The sequence below is a fragment of the Gorilla gorilla genome, chromosome 12 (genome assembly GCF_029281585.2).
Source record: "Gorilla gorilla gorilla isolate KB3781 chromosome 12, NHGRI_mGorGor1-v2.1_pri, whole genome shotgun sequence".
Classification (NCBI taxonomy): Eukaryota; Metazoa; Chordata; class Mammalia; order Primates; family Hominidae; genus Gorilla; species Gorilla gorilla.
The window spans coordinates 50,315,662-50,343,540 of record NC_073236.2 but is presented as its reverse complement, the minus strand read 5'-3'; the positions used below and the strand labels follow the sequence as shown (position 1 = coordinate 50,343,540).

Below are 27,879 nucleotides of genomic sequence, written 5' to 3'. Positions count from 1 at the left end.
TGCGTCTCCCCCATTTCTAGCAGTAGAAGGTGCTGCTTGGCTGAGTGTGCCAGTACCTGGATTTCTGGGCATGGTAGTGCTCCCCATTCCTCTGGGTCCATGTCACTGTCCTGCTTACGGCACAAGCCAGAAGGGAACCAAACCAGTGAATCCATTTGAAAGTATCTTTTTGTGGGATTTAACCCTCTTTCATAAACACCTGCATAAATCCCTGACACTGACACATATACGCCCCTATGACCTTCGCATGCCTGTGTCATTCTTTACACTATTAGTCCTATGGAAATTCTCATTACTACTCAGTGTTCTCGTTATTATAAATATGGAATATTATGAATATGTAAATGTTTACTCTAGGATTTGTTTTGTTTTTGTACCATGTAAAAATGAACATATTTCTTACCTTCAGCTATGATAAACATTTTCTGTTTGGTCTCATATAACTCTTAAAATTTAATGATGAGGAAGCCAGGCTCAGTGGCTCATGCCTGTGGTCTCAGCTACTCGAGAGGCTAAGGTGGGAGGATTGCTTGATCCCAGGAGGCAGAGGTTGCAGCGAGTTGTGATCGTACCACTGCACTCCAGCCTGGGCAACAGAGTGAGACCTTGTCTCAAAAAAAAAGAAAAATTAAGCCAGGCATGGTGGCTCATGCCTGTAATCCCAGCACATTAAGAGGCTGAGGTGGGCGGATCACGAGGTCAGGAGATCAAGACCATCCTGGCTAACATGGTGAAACCCCATCTCTACTAAAAATACAAAAAATTAGCCGAGCATGTGGTGGCATGTGCCTGTAGTCCCAGCTACTCGGGAGGCTGAGGCAGGAGACTTGCTTGAACCTGGGAGGTGGAGGTTGCAGTGAGCCGAGATCGTGCCATTGCACTCCAGCCTGGACGACAGAGCAAGACTCCATCTCAAAAAAATAATAATTATTATTATTAATCTCAAATCATTAAAATGGATAATTAAAACAGGTGCATTTTATTACATGTACATTGTACCTCAGTAAAATTGAAATTTTTTTAAAAGTTCAAAAATATTAGTGATCAAACCAATTTCTGCATACCTGCTGTAATAAATATTAGGAGATGTGAGACTAACAGTGAAATGGTAATAATTACCTCTGGATATTTTGGTTTATTTCAGGGTGTACCTTCTAATGAAATACTTAACATATTGTCCAGCATTCCTGAAGCTGAAAAATTTGCTAAATTCTGGATCTGCAAAGCAAAGTTGTTGGCAAGTAAAGGCACCTTTGATGTTATTGGGCTATATGAAGAGGCCATTAAAAATGGGGCAACAGTGAGTATCTGTCTTGGGTGGGTAACTTCTTAAAATTCTCTTTCATGTGAGTTCTCTGTTGTTGTTTGTAATATGATGGTTAGAAGTTTGCAACATCAATATCCAACACTTATAAAGTCATACCTTACCATAAAGAACTTAAAAATATATTAAACCCAATACATCAACATCCTTAAATCAATAATTCAGAGCCTTGCATGAAATAACTTTTAATTCTAAAATTTAGAAAAAAAACACTATATAATTATTATTTACAAAAACTGCATCAAATAGTTTTATAATGCTTTTCATTAAAATGTCATTTTCCATGTCATGTTCCATATTCTGTGTGATACCTTTTTCCATAATGGTTCAAAATCAGAATTGTACATGCACATAGTTTAAGCAGTCAAGTAGTTTGATAAGTTTCGTTCAATAAGACCTCTGCCTTCCTTCCCTCCCATTTTCCCCTTCCTAGAGCAAACTGATTTATTTTTATATTAACCTCTATAGTTTCAGAAAACGTGTTTCTGTTTCTTGATTTTTCAGTTTTAAATATGATTTATGGACTTCCAGCTATGCAGAGTGAAGATTTAGCCCTCTTTCACACATACATACACAGATCCCCAGCACACACAAATACACACCCCTATTTACCATCCTTATAGACCTTTGCCATTCCTTATACTTTCATTAGAGTCATGGAAATTCTGGTCACTATTTAGCATTCACATTGTTATGAATATATAAGAAATATATGGGCTGGGCACGGTGTTTCACGCCTGTAATCCCAGCACTTGGGGAGGCCGAGGCAGGTGGATCACAAGGTCAAGAGATCGAGACCATTTTGGCTAACATGGTGAAACCCCGTCTCTACTAAAAAATACAAAAAAGTTAGCCGGGCGTGGTGGCGGGCACCTGTAGTCCCAGCTACTCGGGAGGCTGAGGCAGGAGAATGGCATGAACCTGGGAGGCAGAGCTTGCAGTGAGCTGAGATCGCACCACTGCACTCCAGCCTGGGCAACAGAGCAAGACTGTCTCAAAAAAAAGAAAAAAATACATGAATATGTTGAGCCATGCAATATATACTATGATTACTTTGCCTTTCAAGCACAACTTTCTACTTTTCCTGGAGTTATTGTCTTGTTTTGCCTTTGCTTAGTTTTCTGAGTATTTATTATATAATTAATTCACAAACTCTTCTCTAATTGTCTAAGTTCCTCAATACTTTGAAAACATCAGATATTCTATTGATTCCTTTTTCTTAGATAGAGAGCTTTCTCCTAGACCCTTCTGGCTTATTCCAGACTGAACAAGTTACTTTTTACTGCCGTCTTCACCAGCTGTCTTTCTGGGATCTCTTTACCATCACCTTTAGATTCCCTTTACATCCTTCTTAAGTTGGGTGGATCCCTTGTTTTTAGGACCCATATTAGTTTTCTTCTTCCTACATTGTCTGTTTCTTCTCCAATGTTTTTCATTTCTTTCTCTCTTGTTATTGTTTGTTTGTTCTTTTTGTTTTGTTCTCTATTATTCTTTAAAGGCTTTACACAGATGCTGGTGAAACCGGGCTGTTTGCACATATAAAAGGTGGGTCTGAAAAAGCTTATTTAAAGCCCGAGACACATGGATGTGGCTTCAACACAGGGTGATCTGGCTGAGTTGACTAATTAGAAAACCCTCAATATCAGTATCTTTAGGTCTTTCCTCTTAAGCTGGTCAAGTTATCTGGAGAAATCTGTTCCAATCTCCTTCCTGGGAGCTAGACGCCGGGCTGCCAGTGCTGTGGGAGAGAAGAGAGCAGGGAGTCTCAACCCTCAACACAGAAACTTTTGCTTATCTCCTTTTCTCAGAAAGCACCCTATCCTAATCTTGCATGATATCCCTCAGAGACTTGGAGAATACATTCCCAGTTTTCTGTTAGGATGAAGGGAGTCAGACACAGTTACTAGGCTGCATAGAGTTTAGGGGTGCAGGGTGGATTTGGAGGTCTGACTGCTTTTTGAACAGATGCTAAAGAGTCCTCCTAATTTGGGCCCTACCACCCATTCCTTAGCCTTTCTGTCAGGTTGTTTCTTAGCCACACTGCCAGCTTGGGATTCAACTCTCTCAAGTAGATCAAATTGTTTACCTCTCTTCCTTCTGCACTGCAGCTTCCAAAACCTTACTGTCATTTCTTCTCTCCTATGTTTTGTGGTTATTGCCTCTTTTTAATCCGTTTATTATCCTTTCAGTCGATTTTCAAGAGAGATTAGAAATAAACTTATATTTAATCCACCATCATTAACCAGAAGGCTATACAAATATAAAATATGCTTGATGAATGTTGTATAGAATTCACTCTTTGTAATATATTCTATACATTTATTCCCATTCATTTAGCTGAAATCATAATTCTATTTTGGATTTTGAAAAAATGTATGGAAAGCTTTGCTTTTATGCTTTATTGTCAGTTTATATCTATTTGATACAGAGTTCCAGGTAAGGAAGACAAACCTCCAACTATAATTTTCTTGTGGGAAAGTGCAGCTTCTGCTTCATGGCATGGTTTACATACTTGAAAAATAAAGCCTATCTCAGATAATTTTATCAGAAAATTACTTTTCCATGAAGGTTTTTTTTTCTAAGTGTGTTAACAAATAAGAAAGACAGGAAAAGCTGGAGAAAATTACCCAAAATGCCTACAAAGATTGTATCTGGGCCAGGCACAGTGGCTTACCCCTGTAATCTCAGCACTTTGGGAGGCTGAGGCAGGCAGATCACTTGAGGTCAGGAGTTTGAGACCAGCCTGGCCAACGTAGCGAAACCCCGTGTCTACTAAAAATAGAAAAATTAGCCAGATGGGGTGGCACATGCCTGTAATCCCAGCTATTCGGGAGGCTGAGGCAGGAGAATCACTTGAACCCTGGAAGTGGAGTTTGTGGTGAGCTGATACCGCACCACTGCACTCCAGCTTGGGTGACAGAGACTCCATCTCAAAAAACATTGTATTTGGGGCCAGGTACAGTGGCTCACTCGTGTAATCCCAGCACTTTGGGAGGCCGAGGCGGGTGGATCACGATGTCAGGAGATCGAGACCATCCTGGCTAACACGGTAAAACCCCATCTCTACTAAAAATACAAAAAATTAGCTGGGCGTGGTGGTGGGCGCCTGTAGTCCCAGCTACTTGGGAGGCTGAGGCAGGAGAATGGCATGAACCCGGGAGGCAGAGCTTGCAATGAGCCGAGATCGCACCACTGCACTCCAGCCTGGGACAGAGTAAGACTCTGTCTCAAGAAAATATATCTATATCTATATATAAAATGCATTTTCTGTGTGGCTAGCTTTACATCATTGGGCCAGAATCTTTATGTAGGAATACATATTTGACAGTATTATACAAATCAATAGGAAAATAGAATTTGATGTAGACAAATTACATTATGGACAACTTTAAATACATCTGTTCATTAAGTCGAGTGTGCCAACACTTAATCAGAATTTTCTCTGTTCCTTTACTTTTCTCATGAAGCTATAAAACTGTCAAGCTAGACAAAAGATTTATAGTTAGACAAGAGATTTTAAAAGGAAACTTTTATTATAAAACATTTATTTGAAGTTAAAGTTCCTTAGCAAATTTTTTGCATGAATGTTTTTAAGATTTTGTATGTTTTCTTCCTTCCTTCCAGCCAATACAAGAGTTGCGGAAAGTTGTTCTTAATATCTTGCAAGACTCAAACAGAACCACAGAAGGTACTACTATTTTTGTATTTAAATTCATCTTCTCTAGCTGTACCAGTAAAAATCATCCAGGACATACAGGAAAAAGAAGAAAAGAATCATCCCCTGAAATGCTTCTCACTTCTTGGTTTCCATGATCTGGCCCTTTCAGCCATTGTCATCAGCTGATTTATTTGTATTATTACAAGTAAATGCACTGCTCAATACTGAACAAAGGTTGTTTCCACCAAAACAGCCTAGACTGGAGTGTCCCACTTCCTTGGAATCCTAAATGGCAGAAGACAAACGGCTCTTTGCTGGAAGAGGCTGAGGCAGAAAGGAGAAATGCCTTAAGTTACATGTTTAATCATAATAAACCTACCAACATACTCATCTAAATTTGTGTTACGCTTTAAAAATAGCTATCTCAGGAATCTCTTCAATTGGATGACCATCACTGTCAGTGGTCATAACCTTTAGAAGACTCTTCTATGAGACATATATTGTGCCAAACACGAGTGACATTATAATTGCTTACGATACTTGTTACATGAATGGAAAGAAAAAACAAGCTATCTTTAGAAAATAAATTGGATTCTTCTTGTTATCTTAAAAGGTGACAAATCTTCTTCCTTTAATAGTAGATTTAGACTGCATACGGTAGCTCACACCTGTAATCCCAGCACTTTGGGAGGCCAAGGCAGGTGGATCACCTGAGGTCAGGAGTTTGAGACCAGCCTGACCAACATGGTGAAACCCTGTCTTGTCTTAAAAAAAAAAAAAAAAAAAGAAAGAAAAGAAAAATTAGCCAGTTGTGGTGGTGCGTGCTTGTAATCCCAGATACTCAGGAGGCTGAGGCAGGAGAATCGTCTGAACCCAGAAAGTGGAATTTGGAGTGAATGAAGATCACGCCACTGCACTCCAGCCTGGACAACAAGAGCGAAACTCCATCTCAAAAAAAAAGAGTAGATTTAACTGGGGAACAATTAAGTCATGTAGCTAAGTAACCCACTATGTGTGGTAAGAAGGACATAAAATAGATAATAGTAGATTCTTTGAGAATGAGGCTACAATTCAGTTATTTGGTTAAAACATGGCAGTGTTCTTAAAAGGAATAAAAAGAGAAGACAGGAATCCATGCCTTTGTTGCACCCTATTGACCTCACTTAGGGTGTCAGCCTCTAGCCACAGTGTGCCTGGCACAGTCTGATTTCCTTCCTTTCATTTTGTTGATTGTGTTTGGGCTACCATGAAAACTATTAATGCAAGACAGTTTTTACCCACTGTCCAAGGCAGTAACCATGTGGTCATCCTGGGGAGGAATGGGATTGGGAGGTTGTGTGAGTTAACCTTAGTGAGTCAAGAAAATTGATCCAAGGTGTGGTGTAAGGGTAGAAGGCCAGTGATTAGTCCCTAAGAGAGCTCTCTTGAGAGTGAATAGGAGACTGGAGATATGTTCAGAGTCTTGAAAGGGTGTCAAGAATCTACCTACAGCAGTCTGGGGGGCTGGCTAGGAGGGTAGCCTGATGTAGCAAGACACTGCTACAGAGCTTAGCGTGAAAAAACAAGTTATAAGTCACACTTCAAATCAATCACTATTCAGTATGTGGAGCCCATGAAGATCACTGGGAAATCATTGTATGTATGTATTTTTCATGTTATTGACTTTTAGTTGAAGTGTTAAATTGGTAAATCTTACTTTCCTTCATGATCTTACATACACAGGGATTACTTCTGACTCTTTAGTTGCTGAAACTAGTATAACATCAGTGGAAGAGCTGGCCAAGAAGATGGAATCTGTGAAGTCTTGTCTTTCTCCAAAAGAGAGGGAACAAGTCACGGCGACACCCCGAATAGCCAAGGCAGAACAGCATAATTATCCTGGTATCAAATTACAGATTGGTCCAATCCCTAGGTAAGCAAACTCTAAAGCAGACTTTGTGTTCACAGACTTAATTCTAGTCCAAGTCTCAATTTTTCCTTCACAGATCTAGAGTAACTGAGACCTGACCTGCAGTGAGGAACGTGCTGCCAGAGTCAGGAGGGGTATTAGAATGCATTCACCCCCGTCCTATGGTCTCGCCTACCTTTTCACTCTCATTTGTCCTGCACTTGCAGATCCTATCTGCCTTTCCTGCAAGTCCTGACACAGCTGGGTATGGTTGGGGTGATAAGATGGGGCACAAAGTCCCAAGCAGGAGCAAACTCTGTAGCTGTGGGAGAAAAGGGACAGTGAATACCCCTCTAAGAGCAGAGAGCAGTGGAGTATGTACTAGTCAGAGACTGCTCATAAAGTCAGAAACGTTTTATTTTTTAACAAGTATAAATTTAAGGCAGAATCCATAGTAATTTAAGGAGCCATGTCAGGGCGTCAGTGTCATTTTCTAAAATGTGAGTGTAGCACCACTCTTCTCTGATCATGATCTGGAAAGAATTCCAAACAAGGGCACCAAGACAACAGTTCTGTGTTTTAGTTCCCTGGAAAGCACAGCCGAATCTCTTCCAATCCTAAACTCTCTGACACACACCATTTTCCCGCTACAGTCGGCTCATAAGAGGATGAAAACAGTTCAGTTCATAAGTGGATGAACTACAGTCAGCTCATAAGTAGATGAAAACAGTTAATCCAAAAACTACCTCTTAATGGCTCTAGAATTCACAAAACCATTAATTACATTAGCCGAAGGAAAACTAGCAGGCAAGTCTGCCAAGATTGCACCGTTGCACTCCAGCCTGGGCAACAAGAGTGAAACTCCATCTCAAAAAAAAAAATGAAAAGGCTGGGCACATGGTGGCTCACACCTGTAATCCTGTCACTTTGGTAGGCCTAGGCAGGAGGATTACTTGAGCCTAGGAGTTCAAGAGTGGCCTAGGCAGCATAGGGAGACCCCAACTCTATGAAAAATAAAAAATTAGCCAGGCATGCTGGCATACGTTTGTGCTCCCACCAGCTTGAAAGGCTGAGGTGGGCAGATGCCTTGATCCTAGGAGGTTGAGGCTGTAGTGAGCTGTGATCGCACCACTGGACTCTAGCCTGGGCAACAGAGTGAGACCCTGTCTTTAAAAAGAAAAAGCTAGAAAGAATCTTGGAATTCATTAATTCAACCAAATTTGGTATTAGGCCCCATTTCCTTAAAACTTGTCATCTGTTTTGAAAGTTTATAGAATAAATGAACACCAACTGCCAAATATTTGACTTCAAATAAAAACCACACTTCATACTTCATTCAATAAATCCTTATGCTTACACCATCCAAGAACAGATGGACACCACCCAATACATTCTGGAAATCAGGGAAAAGCCTTTTTTTTGAGACTGGGGTCTTGCCATGTTGCCCAGACTGGAGTACAATGGCATAATCATAGCTCACTGCAGCCTTGACCTTCTGGGCTCAAGCAGTCCTCCCACTTCACCCTCCTGAGTAGCTGGGATTACAGGTGTGTGCCACCACGCCCAGCTAATTTTTATATTTTTTGGTAAAGATAGTGTGTTGCTATGTTGCCCAGGCTGGTCTCAAACTCCTGGAAAAAGCCATCTGAAGATGAAAGCTGCTCTAGACATATCTCTTGTATCACCCTATGTTAAAATGTCTTCCCTGTTTTATTATTGAATAAGAAACAAAAAATAATAAAGATAATTTTTTTAAATGATAAGGTTTTTAATACATCTCTTGCTGTCTCTCAGAATAAATGGGATGCCAGAAGTGCAAGACATGAAACTTATCACTCCTGTACGGCGTTCGTCGAGGATTGAGCGAGCAGTGTCCCGCTACCCAGAAATGCTGCAGGAACACGATTTAGTAGTGGCTTCTCTTGATGAACTGTTAGAAGTGGAAAAAACAAAATGTTTTATATTCCGTAGAAATGAGGCGCTGCCTGTAACATTGGGGTTTCAAACCCCTGAATCATAATTTCTTGATGCTTTTTTTAAAAAAGGTGTTTCAGAACCAACATAAGACAAGAAATATTCTTGTCCAAGTGACCTGGAAAAAAGTGTGTAATAGAGAGGCATCATGGATGCAGATTATGGACGCTCAGGACTTAAGTAATTCACTGGGCTTACTCTCAAATTTTATCTCCCCATGGGAAAATCTTTGCTTTATGTGTTTAAGACTAGTTTGCCAGTTTTACAGTATACATAAATTTCAAACTTTGGAATATTTACCCTACAACTGTGATAAATATTTATACTTTATTGATCTACTTTAATCCCAACATAGTTTTTTATATCAGAAGGTTGGTCCCACAATATAATGGGACTTTTCTTTCTGCATCCACCTTAGCAGAGGGCAAGTTCTTTCATCGTGGAAGATCTGAACTTTGACGCTAGCTTGACAGGCTGAATGGACCTTGACAGACGGCCAAGTCAAAACCCCTCATTTTACAGATGAGTTTATGCTAGCTGTGCCTTTGCTCAGAGATCATAAATTTATGTGTGATCTTTGACTTTCATCACAGTATCCTTGTAAATGAGAGAGAATTCTTGTTTTTTCTATGCCAGGTCTCAGATGAAACAGAATCCTGAATTGGTGTGGTCGTCTAGCTTTTATATTCAAACCTAGTTTTGCATTTGTTACTCAGAAACACTTCAAGTAACAAAAGGGGTGCAGGGGAGAGGGCTGGGGAGTGGACACTTGCTTCTTCAGTTCTTTGCTCAGCTAGGGGATAGCTGGCCTGAGAAGGCAGTGCAAGCCCCAGAGACTGTTGTAGGTTGCTTTTTCTTCCTCCTGGGCAACTATTTGTGGAAAGGTTTTACCTTAGTCATTATGTAAATATAATGTGTAGAAAAACCTAGTCAACACATTTTAAATTTTAGCTTTCTTAATATTTAAGTATTATCTTAAAACAACATTAAGTTTCTATTAGTTCCTGCTTGTTTATCTTGTTTATTATAGAAAACCGTGATAATGGCTTTGCATAGAGAATTAGGAGTTTGTCTAAGGATATACCAGTTGGCTGTCCTAAGAAACCTCACAAGGAGCATTCATTACCAAGGAGAATGGACTTTGATCAAAGGTCTATCAGCCTCATCCAGGAACTAGATTTTTTTTAAGGGAAGCAGATCTATTTCTGAAAGTCAGATTTATAGTAAAGCTCAAAAAACTGAGCTATAAACCTGTAATACCAGCAGACTTTCAATAAGAGACTCTTACAACTCAATTGTGGAAAAACTAAGAATTAAAAATGGGCAAAGGACCTGAACAGACATTTCTCCAAAGAAGACATAAGACATGGCCAGTAGGTATAGATATGAAAAGGTGTTCAGCATCATTAATCATAAGAATAATGTAAATTAAAACCACTGTGAGCTATCACCTCACATCTATAAGAATGGCTATTAACAAGACGAGATAAATGTTGATGAGATTGTGGAGAAAAGAGAACCCTAGTACACTGTTTGTGGGCATGTAGATTGGGGCAGCCGTTATGGAAAACAGTTTGGAGGCTCCTAAAGAAATTAAAAATAGAACTGTTATCTGACACTCTTCTGAGTAAGTATGTACCCAAAGAAGATGAAATCACCAGCTGGGCGCAGTGACTCACACCTGTAATCCCAGCACTTTGGAGTGGGTGAATCACCTGAGGTCAGGAGTTCAAGACCAGCTTGACCAACATGGTGAAACCCCGTCTCTACTAAAAATACAAAAAGTAGGCGGGCATGGTGACGGGCACCTGTAATCCCAGCTACTTGGGAGGCTGAGGCAGAAGAATCACTTGAACTCGGGAGGTGGAGGTTGCAGTGAGCCAAAATTGCGTCACTGCACTCCAGCCTGGGTTACAGAGCAAGACTCCATCTCAAAAAAAAAAAAAGAAGATGAAATCATCACCTCATAAAGATATCTGCACTCCCATGTTTGTGGCAGTGTTATTCTCAATAGCCAAGATGTGGAAACAACCTAAATGCCCATCAATGGACAAATAAAGAAAATATGGCATATGCATGCCGTGGAATAATATTCATCCTTGGAAAAGAGGGAGTTCTTGCCATTTGCCACAACATAGATGGACCTGGAGAACATGCTAAGTGAAATAAGCCAGACCCAAGGAAAAATACTGCATGATCTCACATGTGGAATATTTAATTTTTTAAGAAAGAGCTCAAGTACACAGAGAAACAGTGCTTACCACAGATTGGGGAAGAGGAAATGGGGAGATGCAGGGCAAGGATACAAAATAGCAGATAAGATGAACAAGTCTAGAGATAGGGCTAAAGTTAATACAATTGTATTAGGGATTTTTGTTAAATAAGTAGATTTTAGCTGCTCTTGTCACAAAAAACTGAGATGATAATGTTAATCTGCTTCACTATAGCAGCCATTTTATTATCTATATGTATCCCATAACATCATGTTGTAAATCTTAAATATACCTAATAAAATAAAATTGTCACCAAAATGCAAGAATTAGAGTTAACTACCTGTGAAGCCAAGTAATGCTCAGAGGGCTGCTTAGAGATCACAAAATCTGAACATAGGACGTAGAGGCATCAAATATTCAAAATCACCAGGCTTAGAGAGTCTGAAGTGAGTCCTGTGTTAGGAATATTCTTGCCTCGAACCTCAGACACTGTGCTAAGCCCGTCGACCAGGTTCTCATGATCGATCCTGCAGTGCCATCCATTGCTTGTGCACTTACTTTTTTTCTGGCTTCTAGAATGGTCCATCTTTGCTACCTAAATCCCTCCCCTGACCCCAGGCCTAGGAGTCAGTTGTCTCTTTATGGTGGTTTTATGTCTTTCCTCAAAACCATTGTCTTGACATTACAGCTTAGTTCCCAAAAGAGCAGTTTATTTTCTTTATTGCTAGTTCCTTGCAGGATGTCTCACAATATTACCCTGGGTACCAACAATAACAGTGTAGGTTGAACTATTGGTGTCTAATAATTATAAGTTTCAAAATGGCAAATTGGAGGTTTCGAACAGCCTCGTCAGACTATAGAGTCTTGCAGACACAAAAGGATGTGGAAATGATTGTGGATGGTACTGCAGCTGCAGAAAACTGCACCCTAATTCTGGGACTCTTTGTAGATACTCAGTAACCCTCTTGTTTAGTAAATAGCTGCTCCTAGACATAGGGAGCAGGAAGGAGGGAGAGTGGGAAGGAAAGAAGGTGGGCCCTTAATGATTTGGGAAGGAGATTCATAGGGAATTGTAGTGGAAATATGGGCCTTTGCAGAAATAAGTCTAATGTTCGGGGATGGCTTTTTAGAGGAGGTGAGTGTAAAGCAAGTTTTAAAGAAAGAAAGAAAAGGGTGGGGATTATTTATAGCATCTCTGTGCAGAATGACCATGAACCAGAAGACAGAGGAGAGGCATGATGGTTCACATTTGTTAGTGCTCACTATGCCAGGCACTCGGCTGAGTCTTTTACATACTATAAAATACTGTTCCTGAGGCTGGGCATGGTGGCTCATGCCTGTAATCCCAGCACTTTGGGAAGTCGAGGCGGGTGGATCATTTGACGTCGGGAGTTTGAGACCAGCCTGGCCAACATGGCAAAACCCTGTCTCTACTAAAAATACAGGCGTTATCCAGGCGTGGGGGTACCCACCTGTAATCCCAGCTACTCAGGAGGCTGAGGCAGGAGAACTGCTTGAACCTGGGAGGCAGAGGTTGCAGTGAGCCAAGATCATGCCACTGCATCCCAGCCTGGGTGACAGAGCAAGAGTCAGTCTCAAAAAAAAAAAAGTTCTTGCCTCCCTGGCATGTACTCCCTTTTCCAATAAAAGCACCCCAGACTGGGTGCGGTGGCTTACGCCTATAATCCCAGCACTTTGGGAGGCCGAGGTGAGCAGATCACTTGAGGCCAAGAGTTCAAGACCAGCCTGGCCAACGTAGTGAAACCCTGTCTCTACTAAAAATACAAAAATTAGCCAGGTGTGGTAAGAGTGTGCCTGTAGTCCCAGCTACTTGGGAGGCTGAGGCAGGAGAATCACTTGAACCTGGGAAACAAAGGGTGCAGTGAACTGAGATCACACCACTGCATTCCAGCCTAGGCGACGGAGCAAGACTCTGTCTCACAAAAAAAAGCACCCCAATTTCCCTACTACCAACTCTTTCCTGCTGACAATCTACGTGGTTAAGAAGAATGGACTCAACCCCAGTATGAGCATGTGACCCAGTCCTGGCAAAGACAAACTTGGCATCTCCCTGGCCAGTGGCATTGATTGGAGGATGGGGTAGTGTCACAACCAGTGAGGCATCATTTCCCAGACTTTGATTAGAAAGACGCTTCCTGGTAGAGTTGCTGAAAAGATAAAGATAGAAATCTGGAGTTTGGGAACAGCCGTCTTATAACCTCATGGACAAAACCTGCCAGAGAATAGTACCAACACGGAATAAACTTGAGAGTTGGAGAGAGCAAGCTATGTCCAATGACATTGATTTGACTCCCTGGTTAATGCTATGCCTGGAGCTGGGCTAACCCTGGACTTTTTAGTTATATGAACCAATAAATTCTGTTTTTTCTCAAACCAGTTTCATTAGGTTTACTTCAGTTGGTAAAGAAAAAGTCCTGACTAATGTACACACACACACACACACACACACACACACACACACACACACACACACACACACACACACACATATATAATAGCATAGAAAACACTTATTTAGTGCTTACTCTGGCCAAGCTCCATGTCCGTTATCTCACTATATCCTTATAATAGCTTTATGACATGGTTATGGAAATAGAGTAGTTAATAAATGTCAGTCCTGCAATTTCAAAGTCAGGGCTGTCTGGCTCCAGGTTCAGAACTTTTAACTCCTATCTCTATTTAAAGTAAGGAAATGAGGACTAAGGTGATGATAAGGAAACACATCTGAGCAAGATAAATTATTGAACTGTTCCCAGTTTACCAAGCAGGAATCACTGTGACAGCCAAAGTACTGTCATTTATTCTACAAATAAATGATCACATTTTTACCACTAGTTCACTACCCCAGAGATGCTGCTTCTGTTCTCTTCATTTCCCGACTGCTCAAGACGATGCCAGAATGAGGATGTCAGTTCAGCTGCTGTCACTAGTCCCAAATGGAAATGCATCTCTCTCACATCAGCCATCCAAGTGACAGCCCAATGCTAATCTACTGCCAAGCCCAGGCTATGTCTGTCTTGTGACTCCACCATCCCTCGGAGGCAGCCTCGTCCATGTGGCCAAAGAAGGCTCCCACCCAACTTCACTCTCCAGCCAGCTGGAAGGGGGAAGAGAGGAACGGGAAGGCATGCCCCTCCTGAGGTCACGGATTGGTAGTTGGACCATTACTTCTGTACAGAATTTAGGGGCCAGAACTTGGTCCCATGTCTCCCCCTACCCCATCTAAAGAAGCAGGGAAATGTGTATCAGATGGCCACATGCCCAGCTAAAAATTCTTCCAGAAATGGGAGATGAATGTCAGTGTCTGCACACAGTCTTGGAAGCAATGGTGTGCTTCTGTCCCTAAAGTATAGATAGAACAGGAGTGTAGAGGTGACATTAAGTTTAAAAAAAAAAAAAAACCACCCAAATAGAAGTAGCTGTCCTACCTCCTACCCAGACACATTCCTGAGAGTTTAGGAGCAGCATTCTAATCCAAAGCCCTATAACCTTTCTCCACTTTCTTTTTTCTCATATTCTTTTTCCTGCCCTTTCCCTGCAGTTCTACAAGAGTAATAATAAACTGGGTGGCATGTGTCTTTCAATAAAATACACAGGTACGTAGATGCCAGAGACACAACGGTGAGCCAAAAGGACATTACCTTTTGGAGCTGAGAGTCCAGTGGGGACACATGTTAATCTAAGAACCACAGATGCAAGACTCCCAGTCCTGAGAAATAGAGGCCTATGAGCGAGGGACTAAAGAGAAACTGGTCTAGTCAGGGATCTTAGCTGAGGGGAGAGCGGAGGTAACAGGGAGAAGAGGCAGGGAATGGGCCAGGCATAGGAAAAGCACAAGAAAGGCCCTTTGGCCACCTCTCTCCTTTCCCTCGCTAGGATCCCCTAAAGCATTTCCGCCAGATTGTTTATCCCTCAGTCCTTTTCTGTATCCTCTCTACCCTGGGTAGGAATTCTAAGATTTGACTTTTGTAGTGTTAGCTACCACACTATATTTCAGGACCTTTCCGGTAAAGTATCGGCTCTAGGGTCTGAGCAGTTTTTCTGATAAATACTATCCTTTAGCCCTTGAGTAAGAATCAAGTGTTTAAAGACACAGGCCAGTGAGACCTGGGATTTACTGGAGAACCTGCCCCTGCAGGCTCTGGGACCTGAAAGTCAAACCAGGGAAAGGAAGAAAAGGCCTTAGCAGTGTCAAACCTGGAAGCTTCTGAAATGCAAAGAAGATGTTTAAAAAAAAAAAAAAATGCCAGGCTCGGTGGCTCTCGCCTGTAATCTCTACACATTAAGAGGCTGAGGCAGGCGGATCACTTGAGGTCAGGAATTTGAGACCAGCCTGGCCATCATGGTGAAACCCTGTCTCTACTAAAAATACAAAAATTAGCCAGGTGTGGTGGAGTGTGCCTGTAATCCCAACTACTCGGAGGTTGAGGCAGAAGAATTGCTTGAACCCAGGAGGTGGAGCCAAGATTGTGCCACTGCACTCCAGCCTGGGTGACAGAATGACACTCTGTCTCAAAAAAAAAAAAAAAAAAAGAAACTCTGATTCCATGGCCCGTTGTCCCTTATTTATCCTCAGGTATCCAAGTGTTGCCATTGTTTATCCACAGAAAATGAAGCTAATGAAGTGTGTCCTCAGACCTGTTCCTTCAAGGGTTTACTTTGTCATTTCAAACATGCAGATTCAACCTCCACAGATAGGTCTCCACAGAATGCCAGATGATACCACTAACAGACAAAAAGTAAACTGTAGGAGTAAATTGAAATCAGTGACATCAGAACAATGATGCTTCAGCACTTTAATACCACAGAGAAGCTTCTAACACATTCGAGAGTCAAGTTTTAAAATCATGAGTATGACTTTTTATGTGTTTTAATGTGTATACACAAACTCAAAGACATTTGGGCTATCTCATTTAACATCTTTCGTAGTGACCCAGAATGAAAGAGCAGTTAGTGAGGCAATATATAGCCAATCAGGTTTTATTGTTCTTACTAGTAACAGAATCAGAAGTGCACATAAATAACTATTTTTTAAAAGAAATGTTTAGAAATAAAATCGGATATGAGACATCATGCATTCAAGAGAAGTAGGTAAAATAATTTCACTTGCGCACACGTTTCCAAACGTCTCAAAGACCATTGAGGATGCCTTCTAGGTTAAGAGCAATACTGCCTCCTCCCTAAAAGAAGTGTTTGCAGGCTCCGAATCTGCTGCATTCAGGAGATTTCAATACAGTTTCTTTTTCCTTCTTCCATACTTGTGTTATCTGAAAAATATCTCAAGCAGAAGATGGCCCGTGATGCCAGCCCACGTCCGGGATTCCGTCAGCCTCGATGTAACTTTCCTGGTCCTCGTTTCTCTCTTTGCCCTCACCCTTATAAGAAACACAGAAAGTGACTATGGATATTTTCTTCCCAAGCTCACACAGTGACTCCCAACCAGGGGTAGATAATGTGTCAAAATGCCCTAGGCTGGATCCTGATGGGGTGAGGATATAGAGGGATCAAACCACAGGCTTCCCCAGCAAGCCTCTGTTACTGACAGGAGTGTGTCCATCTCTCTGCTGGGCTAGGATAGAAAAACAGTTGCCAACCACTGATTAAAGCCTGTGAATGCACTTGAATTTTGAGCTTCTCCTAGGCAGGAATGAAGTAACTTACACTTTATTTTCTAAACTGCCCGGCACACAGGAGGTGCTCAGTAAATACTGGTTGAAAGAACAAACACTGTGCCTGGTACAACCCAGCTAAAGGGGACCTATGGGATGCACATCTTTTAAAGTGAGCCCCTAGAAAGCCAAGGGAGGAAGAGGAACATTTATGCAGGGTTTTGGGGGTGCAGAACCCAACGAGGAATCCAGGCATCCACTCCTGTCTCAGCTCAGAGGCGGGTCAGGCCTCACAAAGTGTCAAAGGGATCTGAAGCTAGAGCCACTAGTCATTGATGTTAACAAAGCCTGTCTGGGGAGGAAGCCTCAATGTGGAAGAGGGCACGTCCTACAACTTCCCCTGGAGGGAGTTATGTGTATGGATTGGCCAACAGCAGTCCGTAGGGGTGCAGGGCCCAACAGTGCACAAAGCACTGCTGAGCAGAACCTGTCGCCCTTTTGGATCCAACTGCCGCTTTTTTTTTTTTTTTTTTTTTTTGAGACAGTCTTGCCCTGTTGCCCAGGTTGGAGTGCAGTGGTGCAATCTCAGCTCACCGCAACCTCCGCCTCCTGGGTTCAAGTGATTATCCTGCCTCAGCCTCCCAGGTAGCTGGGACTAGAGGTTCCCGCCACCATGCCCAGCTAATTTTTGTATTTTTAATAGAGACGGGTTTTCACCATGTTGGCCAGGCTGGTCTTGACCTCCTGCCCTCAGGTGATCCACCTGCCTCAGCCTCCCAAAGTGCTGGGATTATAGGCATGAAACACCACATCTGGCTCCAATATCCCATTTTAAAAACAAATATTTAACTTCTACTTTTCCATCCTGAATTGAAATTCATCGATACAATTATCATCTCTATAATTTAAAGTATCAAGATAATACTCTAACAAAGGAGAAATAAAAAGAAAAGCATTTTACAATAAAATAATATGCATTCTTACATAAATAATGAGGAATGACTATGCTTGCAGACAAAAACAAGCCCACAAGCCCCCCCACCAATTGCCTCATGCGCCCTGGGGTTGATACAACTCCACTGGGAACCACTACTCTAGCCCATGGGACCCCAAGCACAGAGTTCGTCGGCCACAGCCACTCACCCTCTGGCTGCAGGAGAGGAGGCAGGAGGCAGGGTCCGGATTGGCCTGTTCTTGCTCCACAACTGACTCATGTGGCATCTGTAGGGATAAATGCAGGTGGAGGTGGAGCACTCCATCCCGGGTACGGCCTTCCAGGATTCCTCAGCTATGCACAGGCTCCCCTGCCCACAGCTGCCAACTTCCTGCCCAATGATGTTGCTGCAGAGGAAGGAACCTCGGAAGGTCAGCAGGGGCAGGAAGGTTCTGGCAGCTGGACTTCACTTCCTCAAAAATCCCAGGCCAAGGCCAGGCGCGGTGGCTCACGCCTGTAATCCCAGCACTTTGGGAGGCCGAGGCAGGTGGATCACTTGAGCCCAGGGGTTCAAGACCAGCCTGGGCAACATGGTAAAACCCTGTCTCTATAAAAACATAAAAATTAGCTGGGCATGGTAGTGCATGCCTGTAATCCCAGCTACTTGGGAGGCTGAGGCACAAGAATTGCTTGAACCCGGGAGGTGGAGGTTGCATTGAGCAGAGATTGCACCACTGCACTCCAGCCTGGGCAGCAGAGCTAGACTTGGCCAAAAAAAAAAAAAAAAAAAAAAAAAAAAAAAAAAAAAAAAAAAAATCCCAAGCCAGGAAGATTGGCAAGATCAAATTTCTTTAAGTGTTTCGCCTTGCCACTTTTGGGGAGGGGGCGCTGGTGTGTTCTTCACCTGTCTGGTCTCTACTTTAACAATAATATCTACCAGCACAGATGGCTATGCCTGGACCCCCCGCTTCGCCCACAGGAGCTCTCTGGTCCAGCCCATCTAAGAGTCCAGAGATGAGATGAGGCCGCCCGGTGAAAGCCAGTTCCCCCAAGTGTGTGGCAGCACAGTGCAGGAGACACAGTGTGACCCCTGGAGCTTGACAGGCTCACATCCCAGCTGTGTGGTCCACTAGCTGTGTGACGGCAAGTCACTTAGATTCTCTGTGCTTCCTCATCAATGATAAAATGAGGAAGATAAAACCTACTTTGCTGAGTTATATTGAGCATTAAGCATAATCAATGAAAAGCACCCAGCCCAGTGCAGGAAACACAGCAGACACTCAATAAATGGTTTTTCCCCTCTCAAACGTCTGGAAGGCAGCCAAGGGCAGCAGGGAAGGCAGGCAACAGGGAGCCTCAAAGGTCTAGCTTCAAGTCCAGATCCTAAACTGCAAGCTCTACATCTTATCAAATGGAAATGATGATGCCAACTTGGGAGGACTGACACGTGCAGGTTCCAGGGAAGCCCTGAGCTGGCCAGTCCCATGACTCCTAGTAACCCTTGCCCAGTGCCATCGTAGCCACCTCTACCACCCTGTTTTTAACCCAGAAGCATCCTCCGGTCTCCCAGAGGAAAACCAGCCAGAGTGTTTACTGTATCATCTGCTGCCTCCTCCACCCCTTCGGAAGCCACTGTATGTTTACTGAGGGTAGGAGGACTGTGCCTTCCTCCTTGCAACTGATATCCTTTCTACCAAGGAAATGACGAGATAGTGTGGTCTCAATCTAAAGCAGGAGTTAAGGTTGGGCATGAGGAAGAACATCCCTGCCGAGGCATCTTATCTGTATAAACCTAACTCTTCCCATGCATCTGTTAAGACACAGACAGTTATCTGCAAGACTGTGATCCCACTGAGTCTGAAGGTGGGAGATTAGGGCTGGTGACCTTGCAAGCTCCTAGCAAGGCTGGGGACCAGTGGGTCCTTCTAGGATAAATGTTCACAAACAGCCGTGGAGATTCCACAGGGACCCACCAACTCCGGGGCCGCCCGAGTGAGCTGAGCTCACTCGGAAGTACAGGAAGTTGAGGCAGGTGGCAGTGTAGAGGTCGGCATAGCGCATCAGCTGGCTGGAGAAGAGTGTCTGGGGGAAGCCGCAGCAGAACAGGCTGCCCATGGTGCTGTAGCACAGGTCCAGCACCTGGGTGACCCTCTGGCCAGAGGGGCAACACACTGAATTGAAATCCCAGCCCGCTTAGGCCTGACCTGGCCTACTCCCTTTCTGGGCAACCCTGGCCTCTCTGGGCCTCTCACCGGGGGACATTGAAACCTGTGCCTCTCTGTAGGAAGGAGCAGCATGTTGTAGACCCACAGGCTGCACACTTGGCTTTTGGAGGTGGGGCAGCTCCTCACTTTGCCACAGGCCCCGCTGCAGCTTTCCATCACAGTTACCTGCCTGGCCCTGAAGATGGACCACCCAGGACTAAACCCACAGCTTCATTTACCATCTGAGTCCAACAGAGGACTTGGCAAGGCGACACCCCCAGCCTCGCTCCTACTATCCTGGCAGGCCCCACCCTGCCACCAGGCCCTGTTTCCTTGTCTGCTTTTAGAGCCTAGAGAATGGTTCCAACATTTACTCCCAGGATGACCTCTCTCTGAGCCTCAGTTTCCTCATCTGTAAAATAAAGGTGACAATCCCTGCTCCATCCACCTCTTAAGGCTGTGGGGAAGATCAAACGGCTGTGCTTTGTAAAAGGCTCTGCAAAGACCCTTTGTGATCGGCCCCAGCTGGGCTTGGGATGACCAAGTGACCTGACTCCCTCCACCTGGCCGACCCATGGGCACCTCCAGCTTTTTGGTGGCCGGTCAGTAATGCCACAAGGGAACATTGTCTTTTCTTCTCTTTTCCAAGGACCCTGGGCTCACTGGCCCTAAATCACATTTCCTATCAGAACTGGCTAGTCAGTCAATAAGGGCCCAGCCAGCACACATGCACTTCCCGGGCAGGGTGATTGGCAAAGACTGTGGGACTGGAGGCAAAGCCTGCAAATCAGGCTCAACTCAGCCCTTCAAGAGGGCACCGCTGCCCTTTGGAATGTCGGCCAGAAGAGGGCGCTGGCTGACAAGGCAGGTGGAGCCCAGGCGAGGTTGAGGAGAATGGGGTAACTGGGCCTTTGGCACCAAGGACAAAGCCGACAGGCAAGCAGTGGGGAAGCGAACCCGGCTTCGCCCCCGCTGGGCCTGTCCCTTCCTCCCTCGCCACCCAGCTCTCACCTGGATCTCTCTCTTGGTGAAGTTGATGACTTGCAGCTCACAACTGCTCCCATCCATGTGCCTGGTACAAAAATAGCCAGGTGACCCAGGGGAGGCACAGAGCCTCCGAGTGCCAGGACAGTCTCCTTAGACCCCAGCAGGGGTCGGGTGGGGGGACACCGTGCGGGCATCCAGTGGGGGTGCCGGGCTGGGTGTGTGCATGCGTGCAAGGGCAGGTCCCTGAGTGCTGGATGGGTTCAGAGGAAGGGCCTAGAGGTCACAGAGTGTGAGCAGTCCCAAGGGGGTGAGAGGGGTCCCCACATTCAGTTTTCTAGGGAAGCCCAGCCTGAAACAGATCTTGATGTTCTGACAACCTTGGCCGGGACCTCGCCGCCAGGCAGGGATGTGAGCCACTGCCCCTCCATACCTCTCCCTGCCCCATCCCACCCCCAGAAAGGCCAGGGTCTCACTGGTATAGGTCTGCCAAGTGCGTGTCCAGTCTCTTCAGCTCCCCTAACTGCTCTGAAAAGCCACCAGGGGTCAGTGGGGGTGGGTGACGGCCTGTGTCACCCACTAGCCCTGCCTGCCTGTGTCTGCCCTGGCCCAGCGGAGGACTTGCACACCCTGAGCTGTGTGCATAACACCCCTGGCCCCTTACATCACGTGAGACTCTGCCCAGACTGAGGCAGGGACAGCATAGGCCCCGTAGGCCCCATGGGACAGGTGAGGGAGTCAGGTGACCTTCCTGAGGTCACACGGCAATGACTCAAACCTAAAGCCTCAGCTCTCAGGACAAAGCCCAAATTGTGTGGGCTCACACAACTCCCTGCCCTGGAGGATGACTTCAAGTCATTCCTGGGTGGAAGGTGTGTACCTTCCACTCACTGAACATCCTTGGGGTGGGTGGGGAGGATGGGGTCAGGTGCAGGAGGAAGGCACCGCCTGCAGAAACACCACGGGATTCTTGGGTCAGGAGAAGTGGATTTGACTCTCAGCTTTCCCTCTACTGGCTGTGTGACTTCGGGCAGGCCACTTAGCCTCTCTGGGTCTGTGTGTCTTTGTCTGTTTCCTCCCTCAGAAACAACAGAGTGGCCAGGATTCCTGGTCACAACTACTAACCCCCCACGGGAAAAAGGAGAAGGCAGTGCTGGGGCCTCTGCATGGGAGGCCAGTGCCCCTCTGACTGTTCCAGATCCCAACAGCTCACCCTTCTCCTGGGCCCAGATGTCCAGCTCCCAGGACAGCTCAGGAACCACCAGGCAAGTCCGCCAGCCCTGACGCTTCTTGGACTTGAGAATGTCCCCAAAAATGTGGTCCCCAATGTACAGGATGTCCTTCCCCCAAACCCCAAGCAGCTCGCACACCATGTCCGAAGAGCCTGCCCCACCAAGGGGAGGACAGACACTCGTTTGCCCTTCCTGCCTTGGGGTAGGTGACTCGGGGCAGGTGAGGGGCCTGGGCTCCTAGTCGAGGGAAGGAGGGTGCCCAAGGAGTGACGGGGCATGGTGGGAGCTGGTACCTCCAGAGTAGACAACACAGTGCTGGTGGGGCCCTGTGTAGGTGCCCACATAGAGCTTTCCTGAGTCCTGGAGGGGCAGAGGCGTGCCCTGGAGCCAGGAGAACCACATCTTTGGTCTCTAGCTAGGGAGGGTCGCAGGGAGCTGGGAGGGGCAGAGGTAACCATGGGGGGTGTGGGAGGAAGGAGGCAGCAGAGGGCGCTGAAGGCGGCCTCAGGTTCCCTGCCTCCAGGGACAGACAGGCCAGCAGAGCTGCCAGCTATAAAGGCAGGTCAAGTCTAAGGGGCAGGCAGGCTGCCCTCCCCAACCGTGGTCCATGGGTGCAGGTGGACTGACCTCTGCACCTGCCATTACCGTGTTGACCTGCCTCAGGACCACCCCCTCTGCAAAGAAGTGGGGCTTCTGCGTGTCCACCACGATCAGGTCAAAGTAGGACCTCCAGGGCCTGCCTGAGGCTTCAGCCTGTTGGGGGTGCACACGGGCTGCACACACACAGCCTGGTAAATCTGACCTTGCCACAGCCAGTCACCCATCACAGCCTGCCTCTCCCCACCAACCTCCCAGCTGGATGAGACCTCTTCAGCCCCTGGGAACCAGGTCTCGCTGCCCAGCTTCCCCAGCCAATCTAGGCACTAGGAAGTGCTCAAAAGGAACTTGTGGAGGTGGGTGTCGAACATCATGTGCAGCCTCGCCCCAGCCTCCAGAGCTCCTCACAGCACAGAGACCCAGGGACAGGTGACACCAGCACAGCTACCAAGTTAGGGCCCTGCTGCCTGCCCAGTGACACCTGGTCACTCCCAGTGCCCAGGACCTGTCACTCCCAGCACCCCTCCCTTTGACCTGCCATGCCCTCGTCTCACCCACTTTCTGCCGCCCGTCCCCACATACCTGACTGCCTCCTATCACCCCCAAAGGCTCCTCCCAGGGCCTGGCTGAGGTCACCAGGCTCCTACCCACTGGGGAGCTTTCACTCATGAGAAATGACCACTCACACACTCGGGTCTTCCTCTAAGGGAAGCTGGACATGGGAGAGGCCCTCAGCATCGTGGTACAGCCTGGCACCCTGGCCCTTTGCACAGCCCACCCCAGCCATGCACGCAACACTCCAACACTCACCTCACTGATGCTGAACAGGTAGGTCATGATGGCCTGGCAAGGACAAGGCAGCGTCAGGGCACCAAGCTTGGGCCACTGCCTGCCTCTGCCCTCACCCACCATCCCCCCAGCACACTGGTGGCCACAGGAGCAAGATGGTGAAAAAGTTGCTCATTCCTCTGAGGCCTTGAAAGGCCAAGAAATGGAGTCCAGGAGACCAGCCCAGTGGTGGGGGTAGGAGGGTCTTGGCTCCCCGCCCCGCCCCTCCCTTGTGTCCCCTGGGGCCAGGAAGGAGGCCGACGGTTCACCCCTCCATACACATACTCACATTGGTGTAGTTGTAGCTGCTGTTGGTGGCCAGAAACACTTTCCCAGCCTCCTTCATCTTCCCCAGCAGGATGGGGAGGCGTGGCTGGGGCAGAGACAGAGGGACTTGCAGGGGTGGGACTCCCAGAGCTGCCCTGGGATCCTCTCCTCAGGTTTCAGCCTTCTGGGAGCCCACCCCAGCCCAGGCAGGTAGGCACCAGGCCCCATAGAAAGATCCCCAGCCATCCTGGGAGCAGAGCTCAGCCTAAACCTCGAAGAAAGCCAGGGAAGGGTTGCGGGGGCAGCCCTGCTGCTTCGGGGCTGATGACCATGGCCCTGGGTCTGTGGCCACTCACATCCTTCTCCACATATTTCTCCAAGTCCTCCAGGGTCTTCTCCTTGAGACAGCCCTGCAGGAGGGAGCAAATCGCGCGCGCGTGTGTGTGTGTGTGTGTATGTGTGTGTGTGTGCATGTGTACCCACCCACATGTCTGTGTCCAAGATGAGAAAAGTGGGCGGCTCTGGGAAGCCCAGACCAGACCTCAGTCCTCAGTGGGAAGAGGATGGAAAGTCTATGGGGACCGGAGGCCTGAAGGCTGCCCAGGGAACCAAGAGCAGACAGGTCAGGGGTCCGGGGGTTCTGGACCACTCACTCACCGACTGGTGGATGTTATTCATGTCATCAGTCACATCCTGGAAGAGGCTTCGGAAGGACATGAAGAGGTTCCCATGCTGATAGCCGGTGTCACAACTGGGGCAGGCAAAGAGGGGACGGGGAGGCCAATAAGGGGGCCTGAAATGATCTCCAACCCTGAGTCCCACACCAGAGCAACCCCACCAACCACACTGGGGTCTTCACTGGGCTTATGTCCCAGCCATCCTGGGAGGGGCATCACCAAGAGCTAAGGGTCACCCCTTGGGGGCAGCACCAGTGGCAGGGTTGGGGGCTGCCCTGCAATAGACGCCTTCCCACTGAGCCTCCTGGAGCCCTTCCAGCCCCTTGGGGAACCCTTGGGGGGCCCCTCTTTGGGGTTTGGTCCCTGAGCAGCGGCAGTGTCCTACTGGTCGTCCCAGGGCTGGGCAGGGCACAAGACGCACTTAGTGTAACGGGAGCAGCCGGAGAAGAAGTCCACCAAGCAGGCATAGAGATAGGTTTCTGGGGGCAGACAGGATGGTCAGTTGTCAGCCCAGGGAGCCAGGCAGTTCTCCACCAGGCCAGAGCTGGGACCCTCAGCTCCGGAACTCAGGACCACCTCCCGTGCCCCCAACCCTCCACCCACCAGGCAGGTTGAAGAGCATGTTGAGTATATAGAAACACTGCAGGTCGTCCCTCTGAATGAACTTGCTGGGGTAGAAGCTCCAGATCTCTCCCCTGAGGAGGGGTAGGCTGGGTGTAGCCAATGACCCCTCCCCAGTGCCTCCTGGAGGCCTGTCCAGGCTCTGGCCATCCCTTCCAACCACCACGCATCCCTTCTGTGCTGAGCCTCCACCGTGGGCCTGCGTCCTTCCTCCCTCCCTCCCTCTGTCCTCCCCCAAGGTGAGCAGTCCTCCCTTCCTGGCCTGCCACCCTCCTGGCACCTTCGTCCCTTACTCCGAGAGGAAGGTGAAGCCATAGGCACCCAGCAGCACATTCCCGTGGGAGTCCACCTTCAGCAGTTTCCCATAGAGTGCATCGAACACCAGCCCCCTGCAGACGGGGGTCGGGGGGCACTGTGGGTGGGGGTACCAAGGCCGGGTGGCCTCCCACCTCTCCTAAGCCACACACCTGGTGGGGAAGGTGGGGTCGTAGGTGTAGCGCAGGATCTCATGCGGGTACCCAATGCACACCAGGCGCTCCAGCAGCAGCTTGAAGGTCAGGGCCTCATAAGCTGGGGACTTGTAGGCTGCAGAGGCCCGGACAGAATCAGGGGTTTGGTGCCCAGCTGCCCACCCCTGCTCCCTCCAGCTCCCAATATGCTGTGTTCCAGCCCTCTCTACCAGCCAGAGTGTAGTCCATGTCGAAGCCAAAGCAACGAATCTTCCCCAGCGCCAGGCTGCGATTGACAAAAATCCTGGGGAGAGAGAGGAAGATGTTGGCATCAGCCCGCCAACCCCCCAGAATCCAAAGCCCAAGGACAGAGGGGGTGGAAACCCAGCAGAGGAGGGCAGAGCACCCCCTGCAGCTGCAGAAAGGATAGGGGAAGCAGGTCGGGCCAAGCCAGGGCCCTGCCTGGACCCATGTGTGTCTGAAGGCAGGTGTGAGTGTGCATGTAAGCATGTGTGAGCATGTGTGCAAGCGTGCATCTGAGTGTGTGCGGGCAATCAGCAGCTTGCTGTCCCACCATGCAGGCATGTTATAGGCATCCAACCCTGTAAGAAAGTAGGTGCAGTTGTTGGTGTGAGGGTTGTCACCTTCTGAAATGGGACCCCAGTGTCCAAATTCAGAGATGATGTGTTTGTCACAATTGGATAGCACATGTCACTGTGTCCGTGGTGAAGGGGAGAGATCTTCATGGAGGGAAGGAAGTGAAGAGGTCCTCCCGCCGGAGTGTGTGTTGTCAGTTCCCTGATGGGTTGCTGCAGCTATGGAAGTGCGTCCCTTGTGAGTGCAAGTGTTCGTCTGCATTTTGGGAGTCCCCATAGCTGTGTATTTAAAGGAGCCCCTGTGTGCTGCTGTGGCATGTGGGGTGTTTATGGGCTGAGACCCCTGGCCCCCACCCCAGGTGCCCATCTCACCACTGGTGCCAGTCCTGCTTTGGGCCTTGAGGGGAGACCAGTCCCTCCAGCTCTCCCCAGTCTACACTGGCCATCGTCACCCAGAGTGAGGAGGAGGCAAGGGTCCCTTCCTCAGCCTCCTGCACACTATCAGTGGGGCCCAGCCACTCTCCTCTCCCTCAGAAGCTTCAGGCACCACTGACCCAGCTGGCCCCACCCTGTGCTCCCATCTCCCCTGAACCCCTTTGAGGGAGGAGTCAGCCAGGACAGGCTCTGGTATCCCATCCTTTTCTCTAGAGCAAAAGCAGCAAGGATCTAGGAAGAGCAATTCATGTCCACTGCACCCTCTTCATTCCTAGGGCTTATGCATCCATGGACCTCAGCGGCCTGGAGAGTAGCGGAGAACCCAGAATGAGGCAAATGACGGGATACAAAGTCAGGAGGCTCCGTACTGTACTCATGATCAAAGAAATAACTCAGTACTCTTGCTTTATGCACAATTCTGACACATTTGGTTATCAAATTTCCCAGCTTAAGGCCATTTAGAGAAGACATTGCTAGAAGCATGCCAAGGGCTATAAGAATTGGGAAGATAACTGGGATCTCAGAATGGGGGGGGGTGGCGGAAAGTACAAAAGGAAGTGTCAAAAAGCAGAACCACTGGGGCCACTTAGTGTAGAGTTCTAAATACTCCCTGAGGGTCCATACCACAGGCTCCACAACCAAGCATGTGACTTCCATTTGGAGCGGTGACCTGGACCATCCAGAAAGACTTAACTGAAGTGCCAGGCCCTCTTTTAAAAAGAAAGACAAGGCTGGGCACAGTGGCTCACGCCTGTAATCCCAGCACGTTGGGAGGCCAAGGCGGGTGGATACGTGGTCAGGAGATCAAGACCAGCCTGGCCAAGATGGTGAAACCCTGTCTCTACTAAAAATACGGAAAAAAAAATTGCCCTCTTGGGAGCCTGAGGCAGGACAAAAAAAAAAAAAAAAATTAGCCTCTTGGCAGCTTCTCGGGAGGCTGAGGCAGGAGAATTGCTTGAACCCAGGGGTTGGAGGTTGCAATGAGCCGAGATCTCTGCACTCCAGGCTGGGCAACAGAGTGAGATCCCGTCAATAAAAAGGGAAAGAAAAAGAAAGAAAGAAAGAAGGAAGGAAAGAAAGAAAGAAAGAAACGAAAAGAAAAGAAAAGAAAGAAAGAAAGAGAAAGAAAGGAAGGAAGAAAGAAAGAAAAAAAGATAGAAAGATAGAAAGAAAGGAGGGAGGGAGGGAGGGAAGGAGGGAAGGAAGGAAGGAAGGGAAAGGAAAGGAAATGAAGAAAAGGAAAGGAAATGAAGAAAAGGAAAGGAAAGGAAGAAAGAAAAGGGCCTGGTGCAGTGGCTCACACCTGTAATCCCAGCACTTTGGGAGGCCAAGGCGGGCAGATCACTAGGTCGGGAGTTTGAGACAAGC

The 27,879-nt window shown here is 47.2% G+C and overlaps 2 protein-coding genes across 3 annotated transcripts in view; one reads left to right on the top strand and one right to left on the bottom strand.

Moving 5' to 3' along the window:
- Positions 1 to 11,375, top strand: part of CKAP2L (cytoskeleton associated protein 2 like) — a 28,624-nt gene extending 17,249 nt beyond the window's left edge. For both annotated transcript variants that reach the window (XM_004031621.5, XM_063695708.1), the window contains 4 exons: positions 1,145 to 1,300; positions 4,949 to 5,012; positions 6,705 to 6,894; positions 8,665 to 11,375. In XM_004031621.5, coding sequence (XP_004031669.2) covers positions 1,145 to 1,300; positions 4,949 to 5,012; positions 6,705 to 6,894; positions 8,665 to 8,890 — 636 coding nt within the window. In that variant the 3' untranslated portion in view covers positions 8,891 to 11,375. The remainder of the gene's footprint in view (positions 1 to 1,144; positions 1,301 to 4,948; positions 5,013 to 6,704; positions 6,895 to 8,664) is intronic.
- NT5DC4 (5'-nucleotidase domain containing 4) lies at positions 8,618 to 26,582 on the bottom strand. Its single transcript, XM_063695710.1, has 17 exons — positions 26,449 to 26,582; positions 25,711 to 25,784; positions 25,499 to 25,616; positions 25,325 to 25,420; positions 25,014 to 25,120; positions 24,832 to 24,889; positions 24,391 to 24,484; positions 24,090 to 24,143; positions 23,756 to 23,839; positions 23,449 to 23,481; positions 22,669 to 22,794; positions 22,335 to 22,401; positions 22,023 to 22,193; positions 21,286 to 21,337; positions 20,837 to 20,897; positions 17,831 to 17,908; positions 8,618 to 8,800 (listed from the first exon to the last, which is right to left on the bottom strand). The coding sequence occupies exons 1-17, from the start codon at positions 26,520 to 26,522 to the stop codon at positions 8,777 to 8,779; spliced, it is 1,371 nt and encodes a 456-aa protein (XP_063551780.1). The 5' UTR covers positions 26,523 to 26,582; the 3' UTR covers positions 8,618 to 8,776.
- Between the last annotated feature and the right edge of the window lie 1,297 nt (positions 26,583 to 27,879).